The sequence below is a fragment of the Aulonocara sp. 'chitande type north' Nkhata Bay genome, linkage group LG2, assembly GCF_057382095.1.
Source record: "Aulonocara sp. 'chitande type north' Nkhata Bay isolate Kocher_YH1m ecotype deep benthic linkage group LG2, A_spYH_male_GT1.1, whole genome shotgun sequence".
Lineage (NCBI taxonomy): Eukaryota > Metazoa > Chordata > Actinopteri > Cichliformes > Cichlidae > Aulonocara > Aulonocara sp. 'chitande type north' Nkhata Bay.
In genome coordinates this window covers 500,657-524,049 of record NC_141345.1, presented here as the reverse complement: position 1 = coordinate 524,049, position 23,393 = coordinate 500,657, and the positions used below count along the sequence as shown (strand labels likewise).

The following is a 23,393-nucleotide window of genomic DNA, read 5'->3' as shown; positions in this document are numbered from 1 at the left end:
TCTGGCGATCCATCACAAACAATAGCTTATGTAGCAACAGGGTTTGTGCTTCTCATGGTTTTACTATTCTAGTCACAGAGCTAAGTAGATGATTAGTGGAAAAATCAATATCAATGTTTAAAGAGGGCACTTTTATAGCCCATCTGAAGGTGTTTCTGTATATTTACTGATGAAAAATAGCTGGAAATTTGGGATCTGTGATCTTTTTTGTGTTATATTCCATGATATTACATACATTAAAATAGAATTTTATGAGATAATCATTTTGCATCAGTTCAGTGTAGATGCCAATGTAGAACCAGTTCCAGGCGTTTCCTTTTACGAAAAGAGCACCCAGTGCCAAAAAAGCTTCCTTCCCATGATTGCTGGGTTAGAGACTGTTGAAGTCGGAGGCTATGGGAGGGGCAAGAAATTATAGATAAGCTGGTTCTGGTTACCATAATTTTCTGCCCATGGTAACTACTGCAATTTTCCTCACATAATTTAAGGTTCTCAAATCTTTCAGAATATAGACTGGTTTTCAAAAGGCGCCACAGCAGAACTGGCTCCACACAGGCACCGTCATGATATCAGTAAAACTAGGCAGGCAAAATGTAAGTAGACATAAACCTCACCCATATTCAATGAAAGCATTTTAACTACATTTTTGTGCAGTGCTGATAAATCTACAAAACCCTCAAGTTGTTTAGAGAACAGACCCTGCTGTTTATATATATATATTAAAAACCTGATATATTTGGCTGTGAGCATGAGGTTTATTTGGCAGTAAATCAGATGCACTGGAGCCTACATGTTAAGAGACTTGGGTTCATGCAGAAGCAGCACAATCAGATGGTACTAACAAAGAAATCTGGATAATTCAACCCAATGAGCTCTTGATGTGCACACGTTTTAACAGTCCGACGTAACGCAGTGCATGTACGCCTTTAACTAAATTAGCATGAACCTAAAAGACACAGCTCAGTGGCAGATCACATGCAGTCCTCGCAGTTTGTGTTTTTAAACGGATGATGTCATTAGTTGGCTGCCATCCACGGGGTCAGGGAAACGCAGTGCCCGAGCCGCACAGCTCTCTATGCTGTCATAGCCCTGTACAATGCTGCTTGAACATGATTAGACAAGGCAGCACTGTAAAGAGGCTAAAAGCGTAGAGCAGGGTGATGATGCTCATCCGCCATGAAGACTTTTCGTGCCATCATACGCGACCTGGATTATTCTAGATGCTCCTCACCTGTGATTGAAACAGCAACCAAATCGATCATTTGGGGGGGGGGAGACGTCAGAAAGAAAAAACACACATTTACGCACACACAGTGGGCCCGCGTAAAAGCAAATACACAGTGTTGAGATTTTCTGCAGGAGTGATGAGAGATGATTACAACGCTACGTTTGTTGAATTCAACCCCGCGCTGAAGAGTAATGGGTTTCGGGGTTTTGTAACCACAGGCTTGTGGTGATGGAGGAGAGGCTTCATGAAAATCTGAGACCCCAACTGTGCAGGTTAACTGCGCCCCCATCTGTGGGTTGATGGAGGCGAGGGGGGGAAACAGGATACATCGAAAATAATAACATAAAGCAGCTACATTTTTTTCTTTACCTTTTTGTTTTTTTTTAAAAAAAAGGCGCCGACAAGATCTGTCTGTAAATGACTGAAAGCGGCGATGTGGCGTGCAGGAGGCTGCGAGAGGGCTGAAGATCTATGTGCTGATCTCCAGACAAGAAAGACGCTCCTCGACGCAGGTTTCTTTTCCCTTTTAATAAAAATGAGCCGATTCAGCCCGAGGATCTATTTTTCTCTCTCTAGCTACACATGCACAAGCGATTCTCTCTGTTTGAGGGGAGACATGGAAGGAAACAGGATGGGCAGTGGCACAACTGACTTGGGAATGGTATGACGAGACATGACACCGATATGCGCGCAACACCCCAAAAATTTAAGACAACATTTAACGGTGAAAAACCTGCAAATGGAGATCGTCCGCCCTCCAGGCTCGGCGAAAAATTATTTCAGTCGAGCAGTCTAGCGTGGTCCGGCCGCGATGCTGTGCGTAATGTTTTGAACGGTCGGTCAATGCGCAGACTGGTTGGAAATGACTGTTTTTATTGACGTCAGCGAACAGGCTAGTGCCCCCCTCTCTCATCCCCACAACTGCACCATCTAATGGACTTGGGTTTACATTCCAGTCATCCATCTGAGCTTTAAACAGGAAACAGGAATCCAGTTCGGGGAAAAACAATGCTTTAAATTCTACGTTTCTAAAAAGCAAGATAAACATATCTGGTGGTGCCTTTTCCAAGACCTACAAAGTTATTTAGGTTTTTTCCGTGTGTGTGTAAGTGTGGAGAAAGAAAGTGTGGAGCTTCTACAAGCAACACCAATGAATATTGGCACAGCATTCAAAACAAAAGAGAATTCAAACAAACGACACAAAAGGAAACCAAAAATAATTTAATAAATTATCTCATATTCGTCCCATGTCCTTCAACAGTAGCGTCATCGTTATGACCCAGGAAGAAACAGTTCACAATCCCCTTCAAAAACACAGATCTGCCTTCCCAACCGAGGCGAAATGACTCCGGCCCCCCTCCTGAAGCATGACAGCACGACGATCATGTGTCAGCGGCAACAAAGAATGACAAGCAAAAACACGTCACAGTCCGGTTTATACAGAACATTAGCAGATACATCATGAAGGAGTAACTTCACAACTTTTTCTTTTTTTGCCACATGCTCCACAGGGTGACGATGCCTGTAAGTTTTCAGCTGTTGGTGGACTTCAAGAAAAAAAGAAGAGAAATAAAAGGTAGCTGGTCCACTGGTCTTCATTAAAGATCTCTTATTTATACATGGTGGACAAGAGGCAAGGACGTTTCCACTCCTTCTGCATTTTATCTTTGGAACAATACAATCAGTCACGTGACAAGACGAGCATTTCTAACCCTAAGAACAGCGTTTAGAGATGTAAAGTCAGTGCCTATTATTGGCTTGGAAGGATGTCGTCATCAGAGCTCGTTTAAGATTATAACCCATTAAATGAAAACAATAATACAGTGCAGGGTTTCCAACACTGTATTCAAGCCCAGTGGTCCAGACCAAGTATTTCAGATTTTTCTTAAAGGCAACAGCGCCAACTGTTAGGTTAGCTACTGTATCTTATTAGGCTACCAGCTCTGCCAGCTGCTTTATACATAACAGCTGTTTGAACGAGTTAGCAGAATCAAGAAGTAAAAACAAAAAGTAAAAAGACTAGGACAAACGTTACGCCTTAATACAATGTTGTTCAGCTGATATTTGATTATGTGAGCATATTTCATCTTGATCTGGGGCTCTCCTGCTGATACAGACCGTTTGCTTGCTTGTGTTTGGAGAGAAAAAGTAGTGCTAGCTGTTCACAGTTCCTCAGTGTCACAAAGGCTCCTATGCTTGTCATTCTGTCCTATATATATGGTGGAGGATCATATTAAACATGGCAAAGCTTTCAAAGAATGAGGTCGGCATATGTACAAGTAACCCCTGTGTGCCAGAAGCTTTCTTTTTTGTTTTGCTATGTATGATGACATAGCGAGCCAGTATTCCCAAAATGGCCATCGCAGGAACACAGCTCTGTGAGCAGAGAAGCCCCGCCCACACGTTTAAGCCATCTGCTGAAGGGCAGCCAATCAAAAGACTGTTAGCTTAAAGGTAACCAGGAGAAAACAGCTCATTTGAGACTGAGGATGCAATGAGGGCCTGCACCAAGGCCCAGTGTAGGATACAGTCTGGCTTATTTTGAACTGTGAATCATGTAAAGCCAATCTAATGTAAAAAAAAGTGATGAAACTTTAAACCCTGACTTATCGAGCACTGCTGGTCAGGCCTGTCAACTTTTCTGGCGGAAACTCTGCAAATCCAGGTTAGACAACTTGTATTCATAACATCAAGTCCTACTATATTCACTCTACCTATTAAATATCTCAATAATACCATTTGACTTTCTATAATCGCAATAAAAATCTATTCATCACAAATTCTGTCTTCGTTAGAGAACCTGCGGCATCGCACCGTCTTCAGTTTTGACATTAAAAGGAAACAGAAAGAAAAACCCTCTAACATTGTCTGGTCATTAAATAAGTCTGGGTTGAAATTGTAGCTCTTTGGTTTCCTTTTGCACTAATAAAGGAAACTCTGTCACTGTGGTACAAGTCTAGTAAACGACACTGGTCCTGTTCTCGGTTTTGCTTTAGACACAGACATGAGCCCACATCATGACACTTTTATGGAGGAATGTGAGTCTAAGCAACCAGCCAGTGGACTACGCTGTCGTAGTTTGTGTGCGAATTTCTAGTGAAATTCAAGGAGCCTAATGACAGCCGTTAGTCTTCTGCCAGAAACACTCGCACTGGAATGTGAAAGCGGATCTCTGGCAGGGTGAACTCACAGTGTCCCAGACTGAAGTTCGGGCATAGCTGCTCGAACACCGTCTGTGCTCATCCTTCTGGACTATTCTACAGTAAGACTTGAGAAGTTGTGCGGGTTTGTTGTCCGTGTTTGTTTTGTAGTCAGAAAGAGAGGCAGAGGCAGGCGTGGCCGTCCTTCCAGCTTTTTCTTCATGGCATTTCGGGATGTTAGAGTATCTCCAAGTCTACATGACGGACCTCTGGGTTGCGTTGCTGTAGAGGCACAAAACCAAAGTTACGCACAAACTTGACTTGCAATTCTTAATCAAATACTTTTATTTAAAAATACCATTCTATGGTGAAAACGGAGGTTTGTGGCTTATGATAGGTTGGAAGCCTGGATCACTGCGATCCTCTTCACAAAAAGCTAACAGGATGTTTTTTGCTGAAAATAATGTCTGAGTGAAAAAAAGCGTATAATTTTTCTTTATCAAACCGCCACCAAATCTATGTTTTTGATATGTAAATGCAATTCCCAGAAGCAACATTGTCAACGTTAGGCTTTAAATGAACGACACCATGGCTGGATGATCAGAAATGGATCTTTTTTGGGAGATGGGATCATGTTCGATTTCCCAGACAACACTCTTAGTCAAATTCACAAGTGGGATATTTCTTATTTCTTTACAAAATCTGAAAAGCTGCTGCAATTATTTTAACAAGGACATTATTATAATGAACTCAGTGACTGAGATATGAGAGCTCATCCTGAGTGTTTCCCAGCTTAAAACAGGAATCTGGAGGGAGTGACTACAAATACAAACACAAAGGGTCTGCATCTTCTCAATTCATGCAACAGATTCTTTTGCCTTAGGAGAACTTTAAGCATTCCCCTTTTTGCCATTTAAGTAACAAAAATGTATTTTAAACTTGAGCAAATTAAACCCAACTTTACAAAAAATGTATTAAACATCACAATACTGGTGATCCTTCTCCGGTCTAAGGCCATGACCTCTTTGGGCACCAAAAGTGTTTCGTGATGCATGAAAAAATAAAGTCATTCCCAGATTTTATGACTTTTTCCTGCTGCACTCTGTAACAGCATGAGACAAACAACAAACTAGAATAGCAAAGAAATGTATATTTCAGTACTTTGAGCTCTTTCTCCAACCGGTCCACCTCAGCTCCCAGGGTGTCGATGATGTTCTCTCCGTGTTTCAGCATGAAGTTCTCCAGCTCCTCCGGGGTTTTCACCCGCTGAATGTCCTGCAGAGACACAAACACAAACATGTAGTTTTGTCAGTAAAGATACGGGTCAACATTCATGGCATCGGTCCTAGCCTGCTATTAGTGATCATTGGCTAATGCAGCTCATCTGTGCCTTCAAGGCTATAAAACATGGCCCACCTGCTCAGCCATGTGATGTCATGTGATGTCTGTCTCTTGGGTGCTTGTGTTAAATAAAACAGATTTAAATAAAACTTAGATTTTATTTAAATCTGGTGTGGTCTCCCAATTACTGTCTGAACTTTGAGGAATGTAGTGACAGCAAAAACACCATACGATAATTAATAATAATAAAAAAGTGTCTTTAACAACGTCAGATGCACACCGCACTAAAGATTTTGTTTCACCAGTGAATGTCAAGAACATACTTGAAGCAACTGATGTCTGTGTAAAAAGATCAGTAATCACTGGAATTCATACTGAAGAACTGTATGACACACTGCATAGCTCATGGCCTGCAAGGACAATAACTCCTGCAGATGATAATTACACATTTATGTGTGGAAGACACAAGAATGTGACATTTAACAGGATTAGTTCTTTTATATTTCAGGACTCAAGGTGGCTGTGTACATCTGACGTTTTTAGAGAAGCAAATGATCATGAACTGTTTGCTCAACACGATGAGCTGTGTTCACAGGATAAATAACTTCAGGGAACAGATTAGAATCTTGTATACAGAAAAAAACTATTTGCATAGTGTTCCTGACTTTATTAATAAGTTATTAAAGCAACTACTAAAAATAGCAGTGGCCAAACATCCAGTCCACAAACTGCTCTCATTCTGAGTACAAACATCAATACTAAAACAAGATAACTTACGTTGAGGATTTGGTCAATGTCTTGTTTTTCCAGATAAGACCGTGTCACCACGCGGCCATCGAAGTCAACTTCAGCCTTGAAGCGCACTTTACTCAGTCCCATATCAGTGGCCTTCACATCATGGATGGCCCTGCCAACAACACAATAAAACATCTCAATGGAAGAAACAGAAAAACTACGGATCTTAGTGGAGGGAATCTGCTACAACACAAAACGATCCAAATGCAAATGCAACAAATAAAAGAAACCAGTGAAACTGGTTAAAGGGTCATTTTTAATTTGAACTGCTGTTCACTGCATGTTGATTTAATCTTGACCACTTGTTTGTGGGAGGATTCAATTTATCAAAACGAATCATCCAGATTCGGAGTTAATCGAGACCGAGTTCATGTTTTGCAGTCGAGGAGGTTCGCGTGTGCGTTTGCTGACCTTACAGCAGGATCGTTCTCCAGAAACTCTGTGAGCTTCTGCACGCGCTCAGCCTGTATGGAGCGTCCCAGCAGGGCCTCTGTGTTAGTGTAGATGAGGAAGGCGGAGACTGTGCCCAGCAATGTGCCAACGCCAAGAGAGCCCAAACTATCATAGGCCGGGTTACCTGGGGTCAGCGAGTAAACATTCAGGTTAATGACTCCAGTCCAAAAGATCAGAAACATTATAAAACCGAGACATGACAACTCATGTATTTACCTGTAAGTGAGGTGAGCCCCATGCAACCAGCAGCCAGGATAACTCCCAGTACAGCAGCAGCATCCTCCAGCAGCACCACATTGGTGCTGGGGTCTCGGCTCTGCATCACTGCACACATGAAATAATACGAGAGCTTATTTATAGCTGAATTTTCAGATTTCTGACTTTATTTTGCAATATGCAAATTAATTCTGCCTCAGTGATGCCGTCTACACACAGCAAGACAAAACACACTATTTTCATTTTACACCTCATCCTGCTGTAAGTGTAATCGCAACAAAATCTCGAGTTATTTCCATACATATTTTCTTTAAGTTAAAAGGCACAATCATACATGTGCCTACTTACCAACACAAAAACATGCGTGTTGTCAAATAGCAGTTCCTAACATGGAAATCTCTAAGAGGCAGCCATAATAGCAGCTGTTTTAATGCTTTTAGCACAGGATACACTTTAGCATCCACTATGAAAGGAAAGGAGATAATTCACTGACAAGTACAGATGATCATCATGTAAATTACTGCCATGTTTTCCACAAATAGTCATAAACTGCTAATATATTGATATCATTTGATCTTTTCTTTAACACTTTCACCCTTTCAAACAAGAATGCTAAAGGCAATTATGAACCGTGGGCTAATGTAACAGAAACTGTGGGACACAGCATTTTAATCCTAATATTTATATACAGAGCACTTTTCTCAACACATATTACAATAACTGTAATATGTGTAACTCAGTTTGCACTTATTTAATCTCATTCGAGAATTTCATTGGATTATATTCACACAAAGACAAGTTAACCTGCATAATCTCATCCAAAGAATATTTTTGCTCAGTTATTCATGTTGAGATAAGATGCTTTCGTTTTTGCAGTTGGGACATTGTAGTCCCAAACAAAATGAGCACATATTTGCCACATTGACCTGGAATAAATTGTAGCGCCAGGTGTAAAGACAGATATGAACTGATCTGTACGTACCATATTCATAAAAAGACAATCCTTGCTGGCGGGCGCTCCTCTTTATCTCATTGATGGCAACCAGTAATGTGGCTGAGAAAGAAACAGATGTCTGAGAACAAGCTGCAGAGCAATATCTGATCTGATCTGTTGGTTCATTACTATAACTTACCTCCTTCAGACACCAGAGAGCCCGCCAAAATACAGTAAGCCTGCAATGAAGAAAAAAATATGTCGGGAAATGTTTTTTAAATTTGTTTTGAATAATTTGAGTCAACACAGACACTCACCCATAACAAAGACTCGATGGGTTCCGGGTGCAGCAATCCCATGATGCCGTGGTACCAAGAGAGGCCTGCTCCCATCATAAAAATGCCCACCCCACTGATGAGGGAGGCAATGTAGCGCATGTTGGAAAAGCCATATCTAAAAATCAGAACAAAAAAGCAAATACAGAGCAATGGCGCTCAATTACAGCCAACATTTACTCCACCATTTTTTATGTAGAGCAATAACAGAGATGTGACACCCGCCGCAGCCTCAAAGAGTCAATCATCAGCTGAAGCAGGCACACCGAGCGACACTGAGGTACCCACAGAAGACGTTTTGTGGGCACATCTGCTCACCATCATAGCAAAAAACTCTTTTTTTTTTCTTACTGTCTTCATAATTAGTTGCAATGTCATGAAACTTCACAAATAGATAGAAAACGGATAACTTAGAAGGTGGGAAAAAAGCCTTGTAGATTTATTTTGCATAAGGACACAAAACCTTTTAAATGTTTTTTACCACTGAAAGTAAAGTTATAAATTTACATAAGAAAGTTCAAAAGACCTACCTGGAGAAAATGGCTTACTTATACTCACTATGTGCATCCTCATCTCCAAAAATTTAAAAAAATGGTGTGGGTGTCTTTTCCAAATCCTTTCTCCCTTCTATGAATTATTTATTAGCAAGTATCCACATCAATGTATCTAATGTTTCTACATTTCTATACTTCTGTAGTGCCAATGTTAGTAATGTGCAAGAAAATTTAATATTTGGGTGCTGACAATATGCTGCAACTGACTTTGACACATTACTGCTTTTATTCCTTTTCTGGCGAGCACTGAACCTCTTCTTTTAATTAGTACAGGAAGGTGTAACACTTACGGGTGCACGGCATCTGGGTTGCGGACAGACTGGCTGATTCCCAGAGCGAGCAGAGCCTGGTTGCACGTGTCGGCCAAAGAGTGGATGGCTTCAGAGAACATGCTAGCTGATCCAGTGTAGACCCAAGCCAGGAGCTTGAAAAAGAAATTCAGCCCATTTCTGAGAACAGAACATAAATAAGTGAAGAGCTCACCGGGCACACAGATGTAAAGTTTCACATTTCAAGCTCAACAACAGTTCTGATTAAATTGGTTTATAGATTTATCAGGTTGCCTGCACTGAAACCCATTTCTTAAAAACTGTTTTAATCCAACATTGTGTGTAAATTGTTCCAATTTCTATTCTAATGCCTCTCAATCACTGTCATGTGCACTATGCAGTCCAGTGAGCCTCTCACCACTCTCCTATTTCATACTGATTTTGCTACATGTGACTGCACATGTTCTCTAACACAATCACCTTAACTTAATAAGCCACAGGACTGCACATGATGCATGCAGTTTCCATGCAATTCCTAATAGAAATGTGTGCATTTCTCGGGGAGTCTTTACAAGTTACTTCTCATCTGAGTTCACATGAATGTTTTGCACTTTTATTCATCCGCAGCGATTTCTGTTTTGCCGTTTGATTATTTTTGCACCTTCTGATACTTATCCAGCATACTGTATGTAGTAACCCTGCTGAGAACAGACCCGTAGCTCCTCTCTCTAATCCAATACCTCCCACTGTGTGTGCAAGAGCTCAGCAAAGCTGCTGAGTGCAGAAAGACTTGGCCACAAGACCAAAATGCACTCATGAATGAGGGAGACTGGTGAAACAACTTACATGCAAATAGCAACCATGACCACCTTCCCTGGCCCTTGTAGAAATGTTGTCCTCTGGCCTGATCGTGGCTTTATGAAAGATAAGAGACATTATTACTCTGCAGTTAAAAGGAAATAAGACCTGTACTACGAAGCAGGATTACAGGCTTAACGAGATGACTTCAGTGTTAACATATGAAGGTGCTACACCACCACTGGAACTTAACCTGAGCAGGTTTTACTCGAGATCAGCAGATACGAAACCATCACCATTCCTAGAAGATCCAGTGGCCCACAGTGTGCAGATAAAAAAGAAAAAGAGGGTCTATAGTTTTTAGAGACCATCTAAACAGTTCCCTTAAATAAACACATTCTAAGTGCAGGGAACCTATGGCCTTCAATTCTGTCCTGTTGGGATACACAGGGGTACAAAGCAGCACAGATTGAGCCTCAAAAACAAATACTGTGTACGCACCAATCTGTGCATAAATCCTGCGTACGAACAGTTCACACACAAATCAGTAATTTATTAATAATTTGGTATCTGAATTTGTTTGTACCTCTTGAACATCTTTAAAAAAAACAAACAAAAAAACCTACTTACTACTACTGATTATTACCATTATCAGTTTTTCTTGTTATTATCATTATTATCTTTGGTCATAATTTACAGCCTTCATCTAGATACACCTGCTCACATTCATACAAACACACTGGTTTGGCAGCAGCAGTTGTGTTCACTATAACATGCCTTATGTATTTAACTTGTCTTGAACCTGTGGTTCCAACATCTTTTGCTACCAAGGCTGCTGGATTGGACTTTTTACTTTTACCATTTTAAACCTTGTGGGGTGCTTCCTGTTTTAGGCAGCCCACTTTAAATCAGATTAATTTGCACAAACACAGGTAAAAACCAAAGTGACCAATTTCAAAGTAGAGCACATATACAACTATATACTTTTTTTTTAGTTCTTTCATTTCTGAAATGCAAGATGTATTACTGTACAGAAAAAGAAAAGCATCAGATAAATACCAGTTAAATACCAAATAATCATAAATGGCCCGCTGCTACGTGGCCACTTGAGAGGATGATATTACTACGATCGTTATTGGGCTCATATATGATTTGTGGCTCCATGCAAATTTTTGTGTGCTCAAAAATGTCCCTTTTGATACTAAAGGCTGAGGAGCTGTGACCCAACTACTCTTTGTTCGTAAAAGACACCACTAGACAACAAATCAGCAGATCTGTGTTTGTGATGGGTCTACCCCGGGAAACCCCGGGTTGACTTTGAGAATTAATAACCACCTTTGAGTAATGTGGAAAAGCTATCCTATGTATGCTGAACTTGCACTGCAGTACATGCTCTAGGTATCCAAAAACCCTAGTTTAGGTTGCTAAGCAAATAAGAAGATGTATGTATGTTGTTGTCAGGATGTAACACACCAGTAGAGTATAGAAAATACCATGACGCTCCAGACAAATGGAGAACAGTGCAGTCACTGAAATAATGTCAGCATCGTAGACTAAAAAGGGGGACTGTGTGAATGCCAACAGATAATAGGAATGTGTCAGAGATGCAGTGACCTCTCTAACAGGGGCAAAGATCAGGTAAACACCAACTGATACTATTTTATCCAAAGAACTTGGACGTGGGTAGATTAACATTACTTATCATGCTATGGACAGCTGGTAATATTATGTAAATAGTAAATGAACTGGTTCTTATATAGCGCTTTTCTACTCTACCTGAGCATTCACAGGACCTTATACAACTTGTCTCATTCACACACACAAAAAAAAGTGCTTTATATCTAACATTCATACACCAAGGGAGCAACTTGGGATTAGCATCTTGCCCAATGATATTTGGCCTGCAGAGTGGACCAGAAAGGGATCGAACCATCAACCTTTCATTTAGTAGATGATCTGCTCTAACCCCTAAACAATTACAGCAATAGAAGCAAAGAGCTCACCTTAGTGTTTCCCCAAAAGTCTTTATATTCTTGCAACAAGCGCTGATTCCGAAAAATATCTTAAAATAAAGAAAAAAAGGGCAAAACAAAGCTGATTAGTTCACAGAGCAACAAACGACAGAATCATTTCACATAAATAAAAAAAACAACAATGTCATCATTAATACATGTTTCCACCTGCTATTTCATGGCTGCTGTTAAACATTTTGTCACCAAAAATCAAGCTTCGGATTAGAACTTCACTGTTGTGTGTGTTTACATGCATGAAGCATTTGAATAGAGTAAATCATTTTGACATGCACTGGATTGCCTGACTTTCTGGAAACAGTAGTAGTAGCTGCGCTTCCGATGATTTTCTACTTTTATCCTCACCTTGCTGCGTAGATTTCAGTTTCTCCTCTCTGCCGCATTTGTGACTTATTTTTCATCTTTGAAAGGACCTACACTGCATTCTTGTTGTGTTGACGAAACAGACATGCACAGTAAGGATAACTGGCAGGACATTTTGATCCAAAGGAGCACAGATGGGTCAGAACCTTCCCACTGGTGCATTCATATCTAGCGTTTTTATTCAGGTCAGGCTTTTAATCTTGTTACTTTTGTGCATGTGAGCATGGCTGCTGTCACTGTTAACTCCACACTTGCCTAACTCAAGGTTGACTGCTAGGTATAATTTTTAAATGTTAAGATTTAGTCCGTATACGCTTCAAAGCCACTTGTCTTTGTCTCTGAGTTTCTTTAACACTGATGGCCAGACAGTTAGTTTGTATATCACAGCTGACATGACAAATGATCTATAACATGTTAAGTTAACTTTATTGTGTTAGGGTGTCCCGACAAATATTTATTTTCCGTGTCAGGCTTTGAGTGCGAAGAACTGGAATATTTCAGTACATTAGATCTAACAACGTGAGCGTTTGTCAGAGGTTTTAGAGTAATATGGTGAGCAAAAAGAGTGTACTCAGTACACTGTGGCTACGTATTCCAACTGCAATGTTTTCTATAAATTAGCAAAAAGTTTTGAAATTTCAAAGCCTGTTGAACTGTTTTGGATTAAGACCAAAGATAAAAACCTACTCTCTTGGTACTCTCTCTCCACCTCTTTCCTGAGGTTTCTCTCTCTGGCCAGAGCTTCATGGCTTCCCCAAACATCTAGTGCTCTAATAACAAAGAGAAATAACTGAATTAACAGGGGTTAAGAGAAAAATATCAGTGAAGTCTCTGGATTAAGCAGTAATAGTTTGGGAGGTGTTGTAACGTATTTGTGCTTAAGATGGAAAGCAGAGGTGTTTAACACTTACTTGGCCTCAACGTCTGAGCGCAGGAAGACAGTGAAAGCCTCTGTGTCATCATGGGGGCTGCGCCTTCTGATCTTCCGGAGTTGTTCCAAATCACTGTGAAGACGTGAGGGTAAGACTTAAGTTAGACCCATGCTGCACAAGGCAGTCCTACATTAGTTAATCACAGCAGCACACATCCTTATTAACCAAAAGAAATTTGTCTACCAGCATCTAAGTTAGCAGAAAACACTCAGCTTAGCTTTGATGATTTACAATTTGGTGCTGTTGTATAAATCAAACATTGAATGTTAAACAACTGAGGACGAGGAGTTACCTTGGTTTGAGGCAGAACTCATTCATCGCTCTGACTGCAGTGATGAAGTTGTTCTGAGTGTATTTGGCTCCATATTCCCTTTTCTTCAGGACAGCACGAACTGCATGTGACCACAGTGGGAAATTAAATTCAAGCTACCCGATCACACCCACATTCTTATTTTAAATGAGTTTAACGTGATGGAATGACAAATGTTGTTCTTTACCTTTCACTTGAATTGTCTCTGCTTTAGTCAGACCCTGAGGTGTTGCACCTATTAGAACAAATAATGTATCTTAACTGCACATTCCTCACATCATACATTTATCATTTAACTGTTTCCTACTGTTTGTGTTGACACGAGAAGCAACAAATACAAAAATATGCTTGATTATAAAGGAAAACCTGTGCACATCACAATGGTTTAAATCAAGTCTCTCAACAGCTACAATTTATGGAGCTTATGGAAATCTTCAAGTTTCTTACCTGGTGATTCTGGGGTGGCCTGTGCAGCACCAGATACAACCTTTGCTGCAGAGGGGGCATCACCTGATGGTGGTTTTGGGGGACCATCTTTACCGGTATCAGAGGTAGAGTAATACTGGACCTTGCCCAACCCTAGAGAAACTACACGGCAGTCTGGGAGGCTGAACCATAAGCTGTGTAGCCCTCCGCTTTGCCAACCTGTGCAACACAATCACAACTTGCCTTTTCATGCCCTCTCAAACAAACACCAAGCCTTAAGAGAATGAACAGATGACCTTAACGTGAAAGTCTGCTCACCGTGGCACAGCTGCGGAAACCTCGGGGGCCGCTGTGACAGGGACGATCTCTGTTGCAATGAGACCCTGCGGAAAACATGCCACGGTCTGTGGGCGGCCAGGCTGGGAAACATCCTCGCTGCAGCGGGAATCGGTACTGACGCACAGGAACTTTCTATGCAAGAGTCACAGACAGTCCGCACGTCAACGTAACCCACTTCTGACAGATTAAGGCCTCTCACGTCCACACAGTATCACCAAGCAACTACGTTAGCATGGCTGCAAACAAGCGTTTAACTGACACGGATGTCAGTTAAACCCCGTACCTGCTTGCAAGCACTCACAGAGATAACCCGGCGGTTACGTACCAAACAAGCTAACCTTGCTAGCCAACACCGTGAGCTAGTAACCCTGAGCCCTCGTAGGTAACAAGTGCCGTATAACATTTTAATTCACTTAGAAACACCTGACTAGAGCGTACATTTAAATGGAGTGCTCATAGAACCCAGTACCTTTCTGTGGTGAGGTTTATTCAGCATAATCTGTGTCCATTTTGCGAATCTATGGCCAAACTGATGATGTGAACGCCACTGTAGCTTCACAAACACACACGTGACTTGTGACGTGAAGTATTCGGCGTTGCTTTAACAGATATCGCGATATTTTACAAACCGTTGTTTGGACCATTCGTTTTGACATCTGACCAGGAATTTCTTTGAAGCCGTAGTTTGCTCTAGTATTTGATGCTTCTTGAAGAGTTTCTATGCTTCTATCAGTTTTTGGTTTCGATGCTCGTCTTGTAAATTCACCAGCAGGAAAAAATATGCTTTATGTGAAAAAGTGTTCATTTATTTATTTTATACTACAAAAAGATGACCCATATAAATCATGACTTGATTTATCAAGGGGAAGAAAAAGCTATCAAAACTTACCATATGAAAAAATACACCAACTCCACTTGTTAAATTATGAATTCACTGTGGTTAACCATATTTTTTGGAAAGCTGAGTTCAGTTTTACTAGCCACAGTCAGCTGTTGAGAAAAGGAACACAAAGGCTTGTCTTAGAAGAATAGAATAGAATAATCCTTTAATTGTCCCACAACGGGAAATGTGGTTGTAACAGCAGCCAGAAAGACACATATACAAACAAACAGTACACAGGACACAGAACAGAAACATACACAATTTTTCTTACATATTTACATTAAGGATAATGGTTACTATAAACAGAGTACAGTTATTAAATTAAATAAAAATAACTACAGATAAGAGGCAAACCAGGTTGTAGTGCGAATCGGTTGATTAAATTATTGCAGTTACAGCGCAGATGTAAACATCCACGTTTGTTGGGAGCAGTTCTGATTGTACAGTCTGACAGCTGCAGGGAGGAAGGACCTGCAGAAACGCTCCTTCATGCATCGAGGATGCAGCAGTCTGTCACTGAAGCAGCTCTGCAGTTCAGCAACATTTACATGCATGGGCTGGGAGACTCTGTCCATCAGAGATGTTATTTTGGCCAGAGTCCTTCTGTCTCCCACCACCTGCACTGGGTCCAGGGTGCATCCCAGAACAGAGCTGGCCTTCCTGATGAGTTTATCCAGCCTCTTCCTCTCAGCTGAAGATAAACTGCTGCTCCAACACACCACACTGTAAAAAATGACAGATGTCACCACAGAGTCATAGAAGGTCTTTAAAAGCGCTCCCTGGACTCCAAATGACCTCAGCCGCCTCAGCAGGTAGCGTCTGCTCTGACCCTTCCTGTAAAGAGCATCAGTGTTGTGGCTCCAGTCCAGTTTATTAGTCCACTATCTCAATGTCCACTCCCTGGACGTCTGCAGTATAGAGGGTGAAGAGGAACGGTGCCAGCACAGTGTGGGGCCCCCGTACTGCAGACCAGCGTGTCAGAGACACAGCCCTGTGTCCTCACATACTGTGGGCGTCCTGTGAGGTAGTCCAGTATCTGGGACATGTGTTGGTCCACTCCTGATAGCTCCAGCTTGTCTCTCAGAAGTCGTGGCTGGATGGTGTTAAAAGCACTGGAGAAATCAAAGAACGTGATCCTATGGAAAGGGAACAAAAACAAAACAAAAAATCACGGACAAACAGTATCCCATATTCTTGATTTTTACTTTACAAACACTTGTTGTAATGACTAACTACTCCTGACATCAGGCTGATCCTGCCACGATTTGTTCCCCCTGTCTAAATGACAGACAGTATTTCATAGTTGTTTATGTTTTTAAACCCATTTTGCACAAAGAGGCATTTTTTGAAAAATGTATTTATAGCAATGTTGAATAATATTATTGCACAAGAAAAAAACAACACGTAAAATAATCACACCGTGACACCTCTGCCTTTCTAAATGGAGGGACAGTAACGTGTGTAAGCGTGTAAAACCTGAAGACAGTCAGATTAACAGTAACAGTATTTTGTTTCTATCTCCCATTCTGCAATTCATCTCATGTAAACAATAACTTTGTTTCCACTTTGTTATTTTCCTCCGGTTTTTCCTGCATGGGAAAGAGAACACTTTATGGATCAATTCTGCAACAGCAAACATGGTGGGAAAAGTTGTCTGTGTCAAATAAAAAAGTTCCAAGTTAAAGTTGAAGCCACTATTATAATAACGGAGTGTTTAACACTTAAATTGACAAAGGAGGGCATCTGGGGGACAGAGAGTGTCCTCCAGTACATATTTCTTGGGCCATTGGGGATATTCAGCCACAGTGATTGCAGATGAAACAGATTTCAAAATTAGACTTTCCTTTGCTGTATTTTATTATGTCAATACCCACTGCAAGCTTGCTGTGTGAAGGAAGGCTGGTTATGAAAAAGTGCCACAAAGTTTAAAAAGAGACGAAGAAAAAGCCTCTTTCACATCATCAGAGATAAATTTTTATATATTTTTTACATGGTACTATATCCTAATGTCTCAGCAGAAATCAGTCCTTGTCAGGGCAGGCGATGCGTTTCTAAATCTTCTGTTGTTCAATTTTGGTGAAGCTGTGCGAATTGTCACCTCAGTATCTCGTCTGCTTCAAGATTTGATATGTTGTGTATCCAGGGATATTCTTCCGCATACAATGGCTATAATGAGTGACTAACTAGTGTTGCCTTCCAGCTCAAAGCAGTCTGGCCTTTCTGCTCTGATCTCTGGCATCAACAAGGTATATTTTCCACAGTGAATGGGACTCACTAAATATATTGTTTCTTGGAGCATTTCTCTTGAAATCCTGGAGGTTGCTTGAGAAAATCCCAGTTGTCAGATCAGAACTTGTGGCACCAACCACGTCATGCTCAAAGTCACTTGCTGCTGTGTAATTGGATGAACAGATATGCGTGTTAACAAGTAGCTCAACAGGTATATCTAGTGTGATCTAAAGTGGCCACTAAGTGTAGAATAAACTAAACAGCAAGGGTATTTTGTTGACAAATAATATCCAGTTTCATCATACTTTTTACAATAATTAAATTCTGAAAGTCACTTTTTAACCTGAAACAGGAAGTATCTCTCTTTAGTTTGAGTGGGGATTTATTCCCTCTACCCAAATAGGAGAAGCGCTTCATTTATTGCCCAATCAACCACAGAATTTAGTCACTGAATAAGAAATAAAAATCACAACATTTAAGAAAAAAAATCTGCAGGTTTATTGTTTTTTTTTCTTAACAGTACAGTAGATACATGTCATGACCCTGCATTGGTAGGGAATAGGTGCCTTAAAGAACAAGCAGTGCTTATTATATTCATGTGACGAATGACTGACAAATTAAACACATACACTAGGAGAGAGGTCTTTTGACTTCCCAGCAATCTCTTGACAAAAATACCTGCAGATGCATCACTTCCATTTCACAATCATTAAAATGGAATCCAGAGTTTTCAACCCATACTCAGGAACCACAGTACAGTCTAGGAAGACCATAACTTGGTCTTGGTCCATTTAGTTAAAAATGAGAAAAAAAAGTGAAACACTGCGTACAAATAAGGTCACTTAAATGAGAGAAAAATGGAAGCATGTAGGCTGGTTAACAAAGCAAGTCGTCAAGCTGATGCGAGAGCAGTTCGAAGGCGTGACTCTGTCCTGGTATGCTTGTCTGTGTTGCTGGTCGTACAGGGAAGCAAGAGGAGTAGCGGGTGGGGGATGCCTCGGTGAGTTTGTTTTTGCATTAACGCATCGTGACAAACTCCTCGGATGAGGTGGGGTGAATGGCGACTGTCTTGTCAAAGTCTGCTTTGGTAGCACCCATCTTGATGGCCACGGCAAATCCTTGTAGCATTTCATCACAGCCAAGGCCCTGCATGTGCAGCCCTACCACCTGCGAAGATTGTAAAAAATACAGTCGTCTTTTTTTTTTTTTTTTTTAAAGAACTGCAGCAGAGTGAAAAGAAACTGTTAAAAGATTTTAGTAGAGGCTTTAATGACACTTAAAGATGGCTTCAGGACTGCCTCCTGTATTAGTTTAAGTACTTCCAAGTTATTTTTTTGGAAAGTCTCAAATCTATTCTTCAATCCTGGTACATATAGCTGTGAAAGTGTAGAAAACAATTGCTTACAACATATGACGTAGGGCTGCCACGATTAGTCGACTAGTCACGATTACGTCGACTATTAAAATTGTCGATGACTAATTTAATAGTCGACGCGTCGTTTGAAGCTTTGTAAGATCACAAAAGACGCAGGAATAAGTAGTAGGATTTAAGAGTGTAATAACGGACTGAAACAGAAGATGGCAGCACTGCATGTACAAGGATGCCAGCTGCCGTTAAACCCCGAAGAAGAAGAAGCTGTGTCCCAGAATAGCTAGGTTTCATTTGACGTAGACGTGACGTCGACGTAAAGCGCGAAATTTGACTGGCGGTCGGAAGTGAAAAAGATAAGCGCAAAATCACAGACAGACAGTACGCAAAATGCCTATGTCCTGTTGTGTTTACGGATGCTCCAGTAGGTCGACCAGAGAAACTGATAAACGGTATTTTAGGGTACCAAAAATAGCCCAACGAAGAGGAGAAAAATGGAAAATTCTAACCGAAAAACGTAGGAAAAAATGGATTTTAAATTTACGTTTACAGTCGGGAGGAGCAGAGTCTGCCAATGCCCGTGTCTGCAGCGACCACTTCGTCAGAGGTAATGTTATGTTTGCAAACGAACTTATTAGCATTAGGTTGTCGTTAAATTCTCGTTTACTTAGTGCTTTTAAGTTAGTAGTCTAATATTGACTTGATTGGGACTATAGGCTGCCCAAGTGCTTTGGATGACGAAGAGTCGGAGGACTGGGCTCCGACGGTCAATCTCGGCTACGAACGAAAACCCAGATCGGAATCAGTTCTCAAACGAGAGAAAAGAATGAAGCTTAAGGCAGAACAGCATCAATGTGCAGAGGCGATTTTGGATATGCAACAGACGGCTGAGAGCCCGGATTTGAGCCTAGTGACAGTGGAGAACAGGCTACTAACCCTGCCATACAATTGCAATGAGCTGCAATCACTTCTCCATCCTCCTTTGCAATTACCCAAGTCTTCAGAGGTGTCTCGTTAGACCGCTGAGAATGGTTTACCTTGAAACAAACAGCTGTCACTCTAACGAAGTCCTAAGGATGTGGCATGTTTGTTGACGTTAAAGCCGCTACCGCTAACTGTTAGCGTGTTTAAGATAAAGCAATATAAGAACAAACACTCACCCTTGCAAACACCAAACTGTATCCATCACGGAGACGTTTTGTTCCAAGGTTGTGGACCCACCCGCTGACAAAAAAAAAATTGTACGCCTCCAGACTCTTGAAAGCTTTCATTTGCTGCCTAGTGTAGTAAGAAGTCTGGAGGACCAAGTAGTTGGTGATATCCACAGCCTCGATAGTAGGCAAATCCTTTACTTCTGTGGTGTATTCGGACATTTTCAAAGAATACGGATCACGTCCGATATATTTTTTAACTATCTGTTTATATCTCTCCCGAGAAACGGGGTCTAAAGTTGCACAATAGCTGCTCTCCTGACTCTCCACAGTGTCCTCCATGTTTACTTCCGCCCTCCACTCAAAAATCGCGCTGCCTCCGCACGTCATCAGAACCACGTGACCGCAACCCAACTATTCATAGCGCAGCCCAGCTGTTGTCAACAATGGCGGCAGCTAGTTAGTTTTTATATTACTCTTATTATTCTTTCTGGGTCACAAAATAAACGTTTAACATATTTTCAGGTGAGAATGTAGCTGTGTAAACCTCAAATATCTGCTCAGTTTATCAGGACACCACATATTTTCAAAAGCGCTCTGACGTTTTCAGAGACGTCTGTTACCCACTAGCTCGATAGCTAGCCGGGGGCTAGGCTCACTAGAGCCGTGAGAGCACCGGACTCCCGGCAAATCGTTTTCAAACCCACTGCCGTCACTTAGCTTAAAATGTTGTTGTTTGGCTTTTTTTTAGTATTTTATTTGTTCCTGAGTAAATCGGTTTGGCTGAGATTAAAGTTATAGTTTTTACACAGCTGAATAAACGTCAAGCAGACAGCTGATCATCAGAAGTGTGAGATGCTCCAGAATTTACTCCGGTGTCCTGTTATATTTTAGATAGCAAGGAGTTTATTAAACTTCACCGAAACAATCTGCAAATTTCATTAAACTTTAATAAACTATCATCTTGTCTTTATTTTTAGTTAGCACCTTAAACACTTAAAGCTGTAAGCTAATGATAGTTATATAAGAGCAGATGCTGCTGGTGCAATAAGCTGTACGTTTTACGTCCAATGGATGATGATGTGATTAGTCGACTAATCGCAAAAATAATCGGTGACTAGTCGACTATCAAAATAATCGTTTGTGGCAGCCCTAATATGAAGAGCTCCTGTATTACTGGTTGGGGGAAAAAGGCCCCATACGCTAACATTTACTGGTGATGTCTTAGCCCAAATGTGGTTGTTTACGAATAAAAATAATGCACTTCAACGTTAAGATGATTTAGAGAAGAACCTCCTTTTGTTGTTTAAATAATAGAAATAAATCGTCAAGAAGATATTCATTAAAATATTCACTATTTCATAAATTTAGGTGACAGTAATAATGTGCTAGAGTCACATTTATTTAGAGCCTGTTGTCTGGAGAAGAGATGACACTTACCTTCTCCTCTTTGCCCACACACACCAGCTTCATGATGCACTGACTCTTCCTGCTGGTGATAGCGTGATACATTGGTGTGAAAGAAGTCTTGTAAATCTTCACATTCTCCTTCCCTCTGGTTTTAATGGCCTCCTCTGTGACACGAACATTATCAAAAGTAAGGACAGTTTTACATCTTGCTGAGTAAAAATGGGAATAGCACATAAGATAAACGATTAAATGAAAGCCGGCCACAGAAACTGAGTTAAACCCACCGAGATGTGTTTTTTATTGTTCTACTCACCCTCTGTGAGGCCCACCGTGCCGATTGGTGGGTGGCTGAACACCACAGTGGGAATACAGGTGTAGTCCAACTTGGAGTCCTTCTTTCCTTCAAACAGTCTGTGCGCCAGCTTTCTGCCTGCAGCAATGGCAACTGTCCCAACACATGAAAACCTCATCAGAATGCTGCTAACACTCAAAATGCCCACAAAAGGGAATTTTATATTAAAAATAGGTTTAAAAAAAACAAACTCAAACACTTCAAAATACAGAAGTAGAAAAAAGGCACCAGGAGAAGAACTTCACCAGGATACCAACATGTTTTGTCAAGAAACCTTGGTCACTCAAAGTTTTCTTTTACTCTTTTGTATTAAAGCTTTGACCTCAAATAAGAGTTTTTTGTTAACTACAGAGATGAAGAATTGATTTTTTTGGTTTTAATCAGCATTCATCATTTCACCCTGCCCTCTTCAGAAGTTACTGAAAAAGACCAATTGATCCACTAAATATAGATAAATAATAGACTCTCAAAAAGGATTTCAGAGCTGGGGACATTTGGGACCAAATCCTTGTCTGAATACTGTTTTCTTTGTTTACCCACACGAGCAATCGGTGAGCCTGAGTCACACCTGAAAAGCCTTCCTGTCTGAGCGCCTGACCCTCCCACGCGCAAGAAACCCGACGGTTGTAAACACAACAGACTCAGACTCCAAGATCACGTTTGTATAGGACAAATTTCTGGAGACTTGTTATTTAAAGTTTTCCTATTTAAAAACATATTTTTAATATGCACAAGTCACTTGAAAAAGCCACTTCACAAAATTATGTATCCCCTGTAATCACCCAAAACCATGGGTGAGGTCACAAAAATGCAAACCTGGCATTTCAGTGCTGTTATTTGGAGTCACCAGTGTATGAAGTGTGTGTGGTTTTAAACTTGAGGTAGGTCTTTCCTCTAATAGACACAGAGAGACGTTATCCATTCTCACAAAGCGACTTACACATAAGATCTGATAATGTCCTGTCAGTGCACTCATCTGCAGCCTTCACAGCTTTGATATTCAAATATCCTCTATATAGCAATAAAATCCATTCAGAGCTATTAAACATAGACCCAGAAACCTTTAATATCACCAGGCTTCACTCAGCAATACTAAGTACATGGAAAAATAGTTACAACATCGGGAAACAGGTTGGAAAGAACACACACAGACACAAAAAGTGGATAAAGAAAAGTTGGGTTCTACCAGGTGTGAGAAGAGCTCTGCCACAAACATCCCCGACAGCGTAGATCCCCGATCGACTGGTGTTCTGAAACTCATCCACGATGATGTGGCCTCTTTCATCTGTATCCACACCCTGACAAAGAAAGAAAAGAAAAACTGTTTCACGTCTTAGAAACGAGTAAAAATGTGAACCGTGGAGATTAAAACAGATTAGGCCCATGTTTTCTCCTAGTTCCCTTTGAACTGGTTATTATTCTTGGAACTGTCTTCAGCTTTCCCTTAACATTAACGTCTCAAAAGAAACCTCCCAAAACTCCCATCCTTCTCTCTAAGAGAGAGTATTGTAGAGAAACACAGTTCGGATGAATAAT

General features: G+C 40.8%; 2 protein-coding genes across 6 annotated transcripts in view; both read right to left on the bottom strand.

Moving 5' to 3' along the window:
- Window positions 1–2,433: 2,433 nt before the first annotated feature.
- On the bottom strand, window positions 2,434–15,060 carry slc30a9 (solute carrier family 30 member 9). Its single transcript, XM_086300634.1, has 18 exons — window positions 14,933–15,060; window positions 14,443–14,595; window positions 14,146–14,343; window positions 13,886–13,933; window positions 13,681–13,780; window positions 13,368–13,460; window positions 13,144–13,226; window positions 12,067–12,125; window positions 10,112–10,179; window positions 9,287–9,445; window positions 8,425–8,560; window positions 8,307–8,346; window positions 8,156–8,227; window positions 7,174–7,281; window positions 6,916–7,081; window positions 6,487–6,616; window positions 5,530–5,643; window positions 2,434–4,650 (listed from the first exon to the last, which is right to left on the bottom strand). Exons 2-18 carry the CDS (start codon window positions 14,552–14,554, stop codon window positions 4,606–4,608), a joined length of 1,731 nt encoding a protein of 576 aa, XP_086156760.1. The 5' UTR covers window positions 14,555–14,595; window positions 14,933–15,060; the 3' UTR covers window positions 2,434–4,605.
- A 473-nt stretch (window positions 15,061–15,533) lies between these two features.
- The window catches only part of gsr (glutathione reductase), a 31,615-nt gene continuing 23,755 nt past the window's right edge, over window positions 15,534–23,393 (bottom strand). For 2 of the 5 annotated variants that reach the window (XM_086300615.1, XM_086300590.1), the window contains 4 exons: window positions 23,044–23,155; window positions 21,819–21,950; window positions 21,536–21,669; window positions 17,985–18,742 (listed from right to left, as the gene is read on the bottom strand). In XM_086300615.1, coding sequence (XP_086156741.1) covers window positions 18,593–18,742; window positions 21,536–21,669; window positions 21,819–21,950; window positions 23,044–23,155 — 528 coding nt within the window. In that variant the 3' untranslated portion in view covers window positions 17,985–18,592. Of the gene's footprint in view, window positions 16,483–17,983; window positions 18,743–21,535; window positions 21,670–21,818; window positions 21,951–23,043; window positions 23,156–23,393 lie in introns of those variants that run through there. The other 3 variants (XM_086300598.1, XM_086300582.1, XM_086300607.1) reach the window with 3 other exon arrangements.